At 38.1% G+C, this 13,625-nt stretch overlaps 1 protein-coding gene across 7 annotated transcripts in view; it reads left to right on the top strand.

Annotated features, from left to right (window-relative positions):
* The first annotated feature begins 8,848 nt into the window (after positions 1–8,848).
* RALGAPA1 (Ral GTPase activating protein catalytic subunit alpha 1) overlaps positions 8,849–13,625 on the top strand; it is a 298,344-nt gene continuing 293,567 nt past the window's right edge. For 5 of the 7 annotated variants that reach the window (XM_058293545.2, XM_023584822.3, XM_071213980.1 and 2 more), the window contains exon 1: positions 8,875–9,487. In XM_058293545.2, the coding sequence (XP_058149528.1) occupies positions 9,382–9,487 (106 nt within the window). In that variant the 5' untranslated portion in view covers positions 8,875–9,381. Of the gene's footprint in view, positions 9,488–13,625 lie in introns of all 7 variants that reach the window. The other 2 variants (XM_071213978.1, XM_071213981.1) reach the window with 2 other exon arrangements.

Raw genomic sequence — 13,625 nt, forward strand, 5'->3', positions numbered from 1 at the left:
CCTAAAACTTATCTTTTAGCATGACATATAGTGTATGTCATGTCAAACTTACCTTTTAAAAAACTTTCCTGTTTTTTAAAAGATCTTTATCCACCATGTTACAGGTATCGAATAGTTATTTTTACCTGCTCTGAGGCATTCCATTGAATATATTCCATTAAATGAATATTAACATTTTTACCCATTTACCTTTTAATAGGCATTTGTGTTGGTTCCAATTCTTCACTATTTAAAAAAAGTTCTACAATAAACACCATTGTATCTTTCGGGACATACGTGTGAGAATTTTTCTAGGTCATCATTCTCTTATGTTGGGGGATGTGTATCTAGGGAGTTTGTCCGGGGGCAGGAATAAAGCACTAAATTTTCTATCTAATTGTTTTTCAATATCATCTTTGTTTGGAATAAAGTAGACATAGGGAAGGAGTTAGAATTCTATTTTTTTCCCCCATTTTATTCCCCCTTTCCTTGTTTTTAATCAGCTGATCTGCCTCTGAGGGAGAGCAGACTTAATTCCGAGCTCTACCACACGGTGGGGCTGAGACATAGCTGGACCATCTACAATTCTACAGCCTTGTCGCCACTGATTGACCCTGGCCAGAAGCTGGCAGCTGGAAAAATAGACGGAAGACCACACGCTGAGGCTAGTATCTAGTCCTCAATCTGGGTAGCCATTTTAATCATTCAAACTAAAAGGCTTTAAGGGACCTACTTTGACAATTAGATGAGACCAAGTTATGAGACCAAGATTTCAATTTCTTAATACTTCCAGTTGCTTAATTTAAAGGTGCTTGAAATAGGCTGTTTACTGGTACAGGACCCATCTTGCATTTGGTTCTTTATTTGCAAAAATTAGTTCCGGGATCAGTTCAACTACATACTTAATAACATTTCTGTAAACATGTTTACTACATTATGATTGTTATTCCATTATCTTATAACTTAAATGATCATGTGTTTTTCTATAGGCAGTATCTAATTTTTTTAAGTGGAGAAGTTTTCATTTTCTTTCAGACTTTCTTAAGGGTAAATATTTTAAATGCAGGTTTGTTTGTTTTTTTTAATTAAAAAATAAAATTCCCTTTCAAATAATTTTACTTACTGTTAGTAGAGTGGACATTGTTCATTTGGTCCTCCCCACCATCCCCTCCTTTTTTAAGGTAGTAGCTCCCTGATTTTCCTTTTAAGAACTATCTCTGCACCATTCTCTATTCATCCCAAGTGGTTCAGGTGATAAATCAGAAATTATGATCTCCTGAATCAGGGATGGGCATATGAATCAACCTAGGATTGTTAAAACTTTTATTGGAGTTATCAGGAAGGAGTTCTCTTATTTTGAAACTGAAAATCCTGTTAAGCCTGTGAGTTTAGTTTTTCTAGGGCCATTTCTCCTTCCACACATGGTGGGGCTAGGGGCAGAACCAACATAGGGGAAAGAGAAAGCTGCAGAATATATATAAAGATCCCTGATTATATATGAGCACCTAGCTCCGTATATGTCCAATATTAATCCTTAGACTTTCAGTTACATGAACCAATAAATTTAGGTAGCTAGCTTTTCTTTAAAATGTGCATGTTTTTTTAATGAAAGCAATGAATAAAATATTTTTAAATTGTAATTTAAAATTACATTCATGTCACAAGTCTCATATTCATTTATATAACTGTTTTTAAATGTGTACAATATGTCAGGTACTATGCTGGTTTCAAGAGATCATTGGTAAACTAAACAGACAAAGCCTATGTCTTTATAGATATTATAGAAAGTGAAGAGATAAACATTGAACAATTAACTACACAAACTGAGATATGGTGTTTGCTAGTGTTATGAGAGTATAACAGAGACCTCATTGAGATGGGAGGTGAGTGTCAGGTAGGGCCTCTCTAAAGAAATAATATTTCACAAATAAATTTACAGAGATGGATATAGATTAGTGGATATGGCAGGAGATGGATAGAAGGATTGAAAATTAGCTGCTAAGGTGTGGTAGATTTTCTTTTTGGAATAATGAAAATGCTCTAATATTGATTTTGGTGATGAATGAACAACTCTGTACTTATACCAAAACCCATTGAATGTACATTTTGGATGGTTTGGATGGTATATTAATATATCTCAATAAAATAGCTAAAAAATAAAAAAGAACTAATATTTCAGCTAAGACCTGAGGGATGAGTAGGAATTAAGGGAGGAGGAAGGACATTATAGTTGAGGGAATAATATATGGGAAGGTCCTGACATAGGAAAGAGCATGACATGTTCATACTTGAGGAATTAAGAGAAACATGTGGATGGATATTAGTATTCAAGAGTGAAAGGGGCACAAGGTGAGAGGTAAACAAAGGCCACAACTCATAGGGTCTTTGAGATGAAAAGAAAACTTGATTTTTTAAAAATCCTAAATGCACTGGGGTGATATTGGAAAGTTTATAAGGGAAGATAATAAGATTAGATTGGTGATAAAATTACATGATTTAGGGAAACGGACTTGGCCCAGTGGTTAGGGCGTCCGTCTACCACATGGGAGGTCCGCGGTTCAAACCCCGGGCCTCCTTGACCCGTGTGGAGCTGGCCCATGCGCAGTGCTGATGCACGCAAGGAGTGCCCTGCCACGCAGGGGTGTCCCCCACGTAGGGGAGCCCCACGCGCAAGGAGTGCGCCCCATAAGGAGAAGCCGCCCAGGATGAAAGAAAGTGCAGCCTGCCCAGGAATAGTGCTGCCCACACTTCCCGTGCGGCTGACAACAACAGAAGCGGACAAAGAAACAAGACGCAGCAAATAGACACAGAGAACAGACAACCGGGGGAGGGGGGGCGGATTAAATAAATAAATCTTTAAAAAAAAAATTACATGATTTAAAATAAGATCTTTAGAAAAGACCACTGATTGCTTAGTGGACAAGAACAAAGAAAGGAGTAAATCAATTAGAAGTTAAAGTAATATATGATGGCAGCTTGGACTGGAAAGGAAAAATCTATAAAGCAGTAATGACTTAAATTTGGGATATAATAGAGAAGATAAAATTTGCTCCCCTTTATGTGGTATATGGTTCATGTTCTTTATGCTTCTGAATAATGTCAGCAGCATTTACTTTAATAGAAATCCTTCAAAACGTATTTCTTATATTTATTGTGTATGGTTTTGGGCCCTCTTCTTAGTTAAGCATAATACTTTATTTAATGCTTCTTGATTTGTGTGTGATGGTTATCTGTTTTCCTGTTTCCTTCCATGTATATATTGTATAATGTCTTTCTGTTGTCATTACATGGATTATGATTTTATTGTACTTACTTATGGTTAGAGATTTAGTTTTAGATGCCCTCCCCCCCTTAGAACTAAAGTTTGGGTTTTTTTTTAACTGTATTTCCTATGATTCTATCTTGTCAATATCATCTGTTCTCAAAGGAGAGCTGTGATCCCTGGGGATCCCCCCAAACCCTTTCAAGAAGTCTCGAGTTCAAAAGTATTTCCATAATAAGTTTAAGATGTTGTTTGCTTTTTTCACTCTCTTAAGGTGAACTTAAGGTTCAAAAGCAGTATTGGATAAAATGGTTGAAATCTTAGTATGAAGACAGTGGTACCAAATGGTACTAATATTCTTTATATTCTTCACTGCCACATACAATTTTTTTTTAAAAAAAGCCATTTTCACATAAGAATGTAATTGATGAAGCAGTAAACATTATTAACTTTATGAAATCTCAAGCTTTGATTACATGTCTGTAGCAGTTTGATATGGTTATGAATTCCAAAAAGACATTGGATTATGTTTGTAATCTGGTCTGTACCTGGGCATGGTTGAGTTATGATTAGGGCTTTGATTGGGCCGCATCATTAGGGCTTTGAGTCCCACCCACAAATAAAATGCACAGCAAAGGACAGAGTTGAGGGTTTCTGATGTTGGAGTTTTGATGTTGGAGTTTGATGCTGAAGTCTTAAGCTGGAGCCCCAGGAAGCCAAAATGAAGAGGAAAGATAAGCAAGCCCCTGGAAGAGAGGACCTAAACCAGGAGAAGAACACAGAGGAATAGAGACGGCTCCTTAGGCACGGCAGAAACCTGAAGGAGAGAGACAGAGCCGTTCAGTTTTTAGTATACAGCTGACCTTGTGGAGAGAGGCAAAGTCTAGAGAGCCACTAGACAGAGAAGCTAAGCCCAGAGGGACCCAGGAAGCCTGAATCCTCACAGACATCTGCAGCCATCTTACTCCAACATATGGAAATAGACTTTGGTGAGGAAAGTAACTTATGCTTTATGATCTGGTAACTGTAAGCTCCTACCTCAAATAAATACACTTTATAAAAGCCAACAGGCTTCTGATATTTTGCATTGGCGCCCCTTTGACTGACTAATACAACATCTTTTTAATATTTTGTGTGACAATGGGAAGTAACATAAAGTACTAATGCTGCTTACCAAAGTACAATGGTGGTCTTGTGCAGTTAGTTGAGTTGTGAGGTAACCTAACCACTTTATTCAAGGAATGCTGTTTTCACTTGAAAGAGCTACTGATAAGAAATTATAGTTAATTAGGCATAGATATTGGGCAAATATTATCCCCAAAATTAACAAAGTGAACCTTTCACTTTTAGAGAAACAATTGACAGTTTTTGTTACCAAGGATAAAATTTGAGCTTTCAAGTGATAATTAGAAATTTGGAAAGCTTTCATCCACCACCATGAGCATGACAATTTTCCAATATCTATGAATGTATATGTTTTTTTTTAAATTGTATAATGAAAGGTGTTGACATTGAAAAAACTATGAAACTCAGTGAACAAATATTTTCCAAATGACTAAGGCATAATGCTATAAAAATATGCATGGGTAGAAGACCCATTCATAGTGCAAGATAGAATAATGAATTTCAATGTAAAGAGTACATGAAGTTCATCAGCATGCTTTCATACTCTACACTGCAACTAAGTTTTAAGAGCCTACCACTTGTTGAGTGTTATTGTAATGTCAAAGTAGAACATCCACAAATATCTGAAAAAGCTATTAAAATACTCTTCTCTTTTCCAATTATATATCTATGTGAGGCTAAATTTTCTTCATATACTTCAATCAAAAAAACATATTACATCATAGGTATCTAGCTATCTTCTATTTAGATGTTAAAGAGATTTGCAAAAAATGTAAAACAATACTTCTCACAAATATTTTTTGTTTTGAAAAAATAGTTTTTAGTTTTTCATACATTTTTAAAAAGATTTATTTTTAGTTATTTCCCCCTCCTCCCCATTGTTTGCAGTCATTGTCTGCTCTCTGTGTCCATTGTTCTCTCTGTGTTGTCTTCTCCTTAGGAGGCACCAGGAACTGAATGTGGGACCCATGTGGGAGAACGGCGCTCAATCGCTTGAGCCATCTCCACTCGCTGCTTTGTTGTCTCTTATTGTGTTTCCTCTTTGTGTCTCCTTGTCATCTTGTTGCACTAGCTCGCCATGCCAAGCCCATTGTGCCAGCTCACTGTCTTGCTCATCTTCTCCAGGAAGCACTGGGAACGGAACCCGGGACCTCCCAAGTGGTAGGCAGGAGCTCAATTGCTTAAGTCACATCTGCTTCTCAGTTTTTCATAAATTTATTTATTTATTAATACATTTTTCAAACAAGGCAATTATCATCATGCAATGATTTATTATTATTTTAGGTAAATTAAAATATTTTAAAAATTTATCAGGTGTATTAGTCAGTCAAAGGGGTGCTGATGCAAAATACCAGAAATTGGTTGGTTTTTATAAAGGGTATTTATTTGGGGTAGGAGCTTACAGGTACCAGGCCATAAAGCATAAGTTACTTCCCTCACCAAAGTCTATTTTCACATGTTGGAGCAAGATGTCTGCTGATGTCTGTGAGGGTTCAAATTCCTGGGTTCCTTTAGTCCCAGGGCTTGTTTCTTTCCAGGCTTAGGGTTCCTCTCTTCCCAGGGCTCCAGCTTAAAGCTTCAGCATCGAACTCCAACATCAAAAACCCTTAACTCTGTCCTTTGTCATGCCTTTTATCTGTGAGTCCCCACCCACCAAAGGGTGGGGACCCAACACCTGACTGGCACAAGAGATTTACATAATTACTTAATCAAGTAAACCTATGAATCCAATATAATCTAATATGCCCAGAGGAAAAGATCAGTTTATAAACATAATCTAATATTTCCTTTTGGAATTCATCAATAATATCAAACTGCCACATTGGATTTAAATTTTAAGTAGACTTTATTATTTAACATAGTTTTAGATTTTCAGAAACATTGAACAGATAGTACCAAGTTCCCGTATGTTCCATACCAAGTTTCCCTTATTATTAACATCTTACATTAGTATGGTATATTTGTTATAATTAAGGAACTAATAATGATACATTATTATTCATTAAACTCCATAGTTTATTCAGCCAGATTTCCTTAGTTTTTACCTAATGTTGTTTTTCTGTTTCAAGATCCTATCCAGGATACTACATTGTGACAGTTTCTCAAACTTTCCTTGGCTTTGATGACCTCGACAGTTTTGAGAAAGAATGGTCAGGTATTTTTCAGAATGCCGCTTCACTGGAATTTGTCTAGCTTTTTCCCCATGTTTATACTGGGTTTATGAGTTTGGGAGAGGAAGACCACAGCAGTGAAATACAATTTTCATCACATTTATACCAGTCTGTATACTGTCAACATGACTGATGGCTGTTGATGTTGACCGTGGCCATCTGACTGAAGTCATGTTTGTCAAGTTACTCACTGTAAAGTTGCTCTCCTCCCCCAATCCTTTTCCATATTGTGCTCTTTGGAAGAAAGTCACAATGGGCATCCCACACTGAAGAAGCTATGCAACATTTCCTTGAGGGTGGGATAGCCACATTAATTTTCAGAATTATTTTTGCATGGGATATTTGCCCCTTCTCTCTCATTAATTTACTTAGTCATTTATTAATATCAGTATGGACTTATGGATATTTATTTTATACTTTGGGTTATAATCTATTTTGCTGTTCAAATTTTTCCAGTTTTGGCCATTGGGAGCTCTTTCAAATGATTTAGCCCCATTATTTTCTGTGTGTTTATGTGTATTTAGCACTTCCTTACTTTCTGGCACTACAGGATGCTCTAGGTTCAGTTTACATATGTCCTGCCCCAGTGTTAGAATTACCCATTATTCCAAAGAACCCTGGTTCCTTTTATTGAAGAATGGTATTAAAAACCAAGATCTGGGTGCTAGGTGTGCTTCTTGCTACTAGGATGTCATTGCTTCTATGCCCTGTCAGCTGATGGAGCAAGGAAACATGTGTATTTACTAATTTACGTATATACATATATTTATAAATATTTCTATATGTAACCATCTGTATCTATGTTAATTTAAACATGCGTTCATACTACCATTTCTTTTGCCTCTGGTCTTACAGATGCCACTTATTTCCAAATGAGTATCTCTTCCTCTACTCTCATCAGTGAGGTTGGTTCATATATTGTAAAACAGATTATAGAGGCGGATGTGGCTCAAGCAATTGAGCTTCCGTCTACCATATGGAAGGACTCGGGTTTGATCCCCAGGGCCTCATGTCGAAGGTGTGCCAGATCCGCATGGGGAGTGATGCAGCAAGATGATGATGCAACAAAAGAGAGTCGCAGGGGAGGGTCAAGCTAGATGCAACAGAAACCAGGAACTGAGGTGGTACAAGTGACAGGGAACCTCTCTTCCGTATTGGAGGTCCAACCTGCTCTAAAATGTTCAGAAGATGGGAGAGAGAGAGAGAGAGAGATGGATGGATGATAAAATGATACAGCAAAGGTGGCAAAAAAATAAAATTGATGGATCTGGGTATCTGGGGGTGTAGGTGTAGGATCAAGTTCTCTGTATGGTGTTTGTATTATTTTTGCAACTGTCCTATAAGTTTAAATTAATTTTTTTAAAAAAGTAAAAATATTACTAATTTGACTGATAAACAATGTATTAAATTATACTATAAAATAAGTTCAGTGTAAGAAGCCAGAGAAAAAAATAATATACTATATGCTTCCATATATATAAAAGTCTAGAAAATGCAAACTCATAGTTACAGAAAGCAGATCAGTGGTTGCCTTGGGACCGGGGCGGGGCGATAGGAGGGAAAGATTAAAAAGGGCCTAGAGGAAATTTTTGGGAGTATGTTCATTATTTTGGTTGTGGTGATGTTTTCATGTGTGCACATGTCAAACTTATAAAATTGTATACTTTAAAATGTGCAGTTTACTGTATATCAATTACACCTCAGTAATGCTGTTTACAAATTATTGTTTAAAATAAAATTCCTTTGATTTTTTAAAATTACTGAGTGTGAACATTTTTTGCACATGCTTTAGTCATTGGTATATACTGCTGTGATTTTCCCATATTCTTTTATGTGGACACCATATATTAACAAAATTAACCATTAAAGTTCTCATTTATTCATACAAGATAATTCTAGTGAAGACGATGTAGTGTGACCCTACAAAGTTAAAAACTACAATGTGTTGTTAATCATCCCTTTGCAAAACAACAATGAAAACGCTATCGTTTAAACAAAATTCAAATTAGGAAATAAAGGGATGTTACTATTGGTAGCTAAAATATATTCCATGTTCTGCTTTGATGTTTTGGAACTACTTTTTTTAAGTTACTAAGACATTAAACAGTGGAGCTGAAGGATTCTAACAAAAACTATAGGAATCTACAGTGGGAGTTTGGCTATGAGGAGTCACGTTGCTTACAATGGCGCACGCAGTAACTCCTTTACCAGACTTTGCAGAGCTCCTGCTTTTAGCTGCTTAAACAGGAAACCGAGAGGTGGGTTGTGCCACGAATGATATCACGCTAGCGTGACGTCAAGAAACCTTGACGTCAGAAGGCGGTTGCCAAGGGGACCGTTCGCCACCGACGGCAGAGTCGTGAAACCCCATCAGCACACTCTAGGCCTCGGGTTCGGGTTCTGTAGGGTCTAAGCTGCTGAAAAAGCTTCTACCTTAAGGGGGCCTCAGGGAGAGAAGAGTTGTGGGGCTGTCGTCGAAAGCCCCACCTCCGCGGCTTTCTGCCTGTGTCCCCGGCCTTTGGCGGCGAGCAGCGGGCTCCGGGGGAGGACGGCGGCGGCGGCGACGGTAGGCGGCCGGCCGGGACTCCCTCGCTGCGTGCAGGGCCGGGATCGGGGATCCGCCATATTGGAGCCGAAGCCGAAGGTGCCTCGGAGCCGCGGCGCGAGGCGCGTGGTGGTGGCCGCCCTGGCCGGGATCTGGGAGGAGTTGGCTCTGTCCGGGCCCGCCAGCCTGGGTGGGGAGTGAATGAGCCGCTCACGCTAGTCTGCTCCCCGCCCACTCCCTCCACTCTGCGGCCGGGACCGGGCCGGGAGCGGGCTGAAACCGGTGGCGGCATCGGCGAGATGTTCTCCAAGAAGCCACACGGGGACGTGAAGAAGTCCACCCAGAAGGTGCTGGACACCAAGAAGGACGCGCTGACCCGCCTCAAGCACCTGCGCATCGTCATTGGTGAGGAGCGAGGCGTGGCAGTGCCGAGAGGCCTGCGGTGCTTGGCCTTCCCTCCCCTGGGAGTCCCTGCGGACTCTCCCCTGGGACCTGGAGCGGTGCGGGAGTAAAGGGCAGGGTGTCGCCTCTGCAGAGACCCGGTAGGGCGGATAATGGGAAAGGAAAAACTAGGTGATTGGGAAACATTAATCGCCGTTAACGCGGGGTTATCTCGTTTTGAGTTAATAGTCCGAAACTCGTTTTTAGAAAAATAATTACTCTAAAAACTTACATGTTTTTGAGACTTGAACGAGACTTGGGGTTAATGATGTTTATCGGATATGTTTGCCAGATGACTATCGCTATGTTCATCCAAAAGTGAAATAATAATTTAAAGATTCCTTGTTCAGGCAATAAAAACCTTAATCTTTCATTTCCAGTTTCTTGGCTGATAAGGGCAAGAAAAAGGTAGTTATACCTCTGTGGGAAGTGGGGGGTACCCAAAAAGCTTGTGGGAAAGAGCCCCGCCCTTTAATGCACCTTGTTTTTCATTACGATTATTTAGAGGGAGAATTAGTATTAATTAGAGAAGGTATTTATAGCTTATTTTACTTCTCGATAATTGTTTGGAATTCTGTTTTTATTAAATTAAAATTTTCTTCGTTCTGCTGCCCTCTACTTCTGTTTTCCTGGCAGATCAGACAGTGCTGAGTTTGGATATAATACTTACCTGGTCCAATGCTTGCATTTTTCAGATGAGCAAATTTGAGGTGAAGAGGAGAGTGAGTCTCCCTGTGTTAATTAATTGAGTTAAATGGCAGAACTGGGTTTAGAACCCAGGTGACTAATTCAGAGTTGTTATCTTAGTGAGAGCGTTTTGGACAGTGACATTTAAAATCAGTCCAGTATTTGAGGTGCATGTTTCCTCACTATGTTGTTTACTCATACTTTCATGAAATAACCCATACCCAACATTTTAAGAATGCTTTACAAAGTTATTTTGCGTAGATTATAATTAAACCTCACAATAATTTTAAAGGTAGATATTATTATTCTCCATTTATACAAATGACAAAACTGACGTTCAGAGAAAAGTTAAATGGTTATACAATTAGGAGGAGGGTGAGCCAGAACTGGAACCCAGGTTTCCTGGCTCCAGTGCAGTGTTTTTGTTGTTTTTTTATTCTTCCTACATTTATGACAGCTAATCTTTATGATACATAAGTTGTATTTATTCTTGTGGAATAGTAAGAAAGCAATTAACTCCAGCTTGGCAATATAAAAATCTTAGTTTACAAGAAAATATAAATTTTCTAAATATTGTTCCAATTGTGCTGATTTTTAAAATTTTACTTCAGAGTTCAGTTATTGAAGAAAAAATTTGGCGGAGGAAGTGGGACATAGAAAGTTAAAGTTGCCCTACTTGAAGCAAATTGTAGCTATAAATTTGAATTCCAGTAGGGTGTTGAGATTTCTTAAGTTAACTGTCATAGTTCTTTAGTTATAGGATGGTTAAGGAATAGTTTATATACACTTCTTCAGCACAGAGGTTTTTTTCCCTTCAGGGAGAGATGGTCTAAATTAAGAGGTCATATATGTCATATATTTTGTAGGGTCTGGCGTCCTCCGTTTGAAATTGAAACTATAATTAAAAAAACAAAAGTCATTTTGTTTAGTAATTTTTGGACTTTTTAAATGGAGCATATACTGGGGTGTGTATCTATATATTTAAAATATCTTTAAGAACCTTCAGCTAGAGAATATTGTGCTTTCAGATACCCTGCCTTGTGAGTGGAGGAGGTCCATACAGAGATAACTACTTCAGTGATTTTGCACAGTACTTTTCAGCCAGGGACAGTTTTATTGCCCCATATGGGATATTTGGCAGTGTCTGGAGACATTTTTGGTTGTCACAGCATGTTGGCATTTAGTGAGTAGAGGTCAGGGATGCTGCTAAACATATTCAGGCACAAGACAATTTCCTAGCCCAAAATATCAGTAATGCCGAGGTTGAGAAACCTTGGCAAAACATAAAGTAAAAGATGGACCTCTAAATGCTATACTTGGTTCTAATATATTAATTAAATTGAATAAAATATTCTCTATTTGTAAATGGTTATGGTGATTTTATTTGAAATAAGGTTTATGTAATTCCTAAGAAAATGAGTGGGAGAGGATAGCAACAAAAGCTGAAAGGTATCGTAAAGATCTGCCAGTTAGGTCACTCATTTTCCAGATGGAAGAGTCACTTCAAATCCTTTTTGGAAGTAGGTACAAGCTATGCATAAGGTAATGCAGTGAGGAAACTAGTTGGCAAAGTAGTTAGGTATTGCCAACTAAATAGAATTTTGTTTTTTGTTTTTTCTTATATGAACTGTATTTTTAACCCTTAAATTGAACTGCCATTTAAGGTAATTATAAGAGAATTCAGTGCATCCAATTATGAGAACATAATCATAATTTAAATGCCCAGTATAAATGTTTTTCCTGGCATGCATTCCCACTGTAAGTCTAGTTAAATTCGTAGAACGAGACTCCAAAGTCTTGAAGTATGTATGCTTTAAGATCTGTGTAGTACTGGCTAGTCCTCCGTACCAGCTTTGTGATCTTGAGCAAGTCATATAAGCTTTATGAACCTTATTATCTGTTTAAGCTGTTTGCAAAGGTTTTCATGCTGGATCAATTGAGATAATATGTGTGAAAAATATTTTGTAAACGGAAGATACTAAGGTAAACCCAAGGAGATAACATCATTTATTTCACAATAGTTTGCTTTGAAATTCTCCTAAAGATAAGGTTAGTATAGTGAAGTATTTTGTCATCTTGCAGTAAAGGCTACTTTACCCATTAACTTAAGATAACTTGTTTTCATGTTGATGAGAAAACATTTGTCTGTCCTTCTGCTTCATATTTATGCAGCCAAATCTGTGGATCACTACAGACCTTTCATATCACTTAAAACCTCATTAACGGCGGGGGGGGGGGGGGGGGGGGGCTAGCAACCAGATAGAGTACAAAAATGATGGGAGAGCTAATTGGAAACTATGTGAATGATGAGTTGAGGATTTTAGAATATTGGTTCTCACTGGTAGTAAACAATGGGAAACTAATATTTATAAGGCATTTTCTGTGTGCCAGGTACTCTTCTCAACAGTCCAATAAAGGAGATGAAAGATGATTTTATGGAAAGAAAAACAGTCTCAATGGTGCTGAATAAATTTTTCAAGATCACAGATTTATATATGAATAGAAGTAGGCTTTGAACCCAGGTCTCAGGTCTGTTTAAACAGAGCGTTTATTCTGTACTCTGTTACAGTAGTGACTCATAAAAGAAACCGTACAATATGCCCATAAATGAATCACATTTACTTTTCCAGTCTGTAATTTCTGAAGTATTGAGAATAGTTGAATATGCATGTCAAGCCAGATTTCTAGTGGTGACTCTTTCCCTCTTTTTTTTTTTTTGGAAGTACCGGGGCTGAAGATTGAACCCAGGACCTCATAGGTGGGAAGCTAGCATTCAACCACTGAGCCACATTGGCTCCCCTGAGTTGGTTTTTCTGTTTGTTTGCTTGTTATTTGTTTTTTTTGTTTTTAGGCAGCACGGGACCAAACCTGGGCCTCCCATGTGGGAAGCAGGCACTCAACTGTTTGAGCTACATCCTCACCTCTCTCTTTTTTTTTTTAATAAAAGAAATTTATTTTAAGGAATTGGCTCATGCAGTTGTGGGGGCTGGCAAGTCTGAAATCTGCAGGGTGGGTCAGCAGGCTAGAAACTCAAAGTTGATATTGCAGCCTCGAGACAGAATTCCTTCTTCCCCATGTGGGGAACACATCAATACATTGGTATTTATTGTAGCATTGTTTGTCATGACAAAAGACTGGCAATAGCCAGTATGTCCATCGATAGGAAGCTGGTAAAACAATAGATAAGATATCCTTAAGAGAGGGACATTCTGCAAACTACATGACCAGCACTCCTGAAAACTGTCAATGTCCTCAACAAGGAAAGTCTGAGAAACTGCTAAAACTAAAAAGAAACATTTTTATTGCATCTAAAAGATTTCACATGATTGAGTAAAATGTGAAATGTAACAATTAGGGATAAAACGAACAACTGAATAGCCACCACTTGAAGGAAACATTACTAAATTTCAGAGAT

Source organism: Dasypus novemcinctus, chromosome 3, assembly GCF_030445035.2.
Source record: "Dasypus novemcinctus isolate mDasNov1 chromosome 3, mDasNov1.1.hap2, whole genome shotgun sequence".
NCBI lineage: Eukaryota > Metazoa > Chordata > Mammalia > Cingulata > Dasypodidae > Dasypus > Dasypus novemcinctus.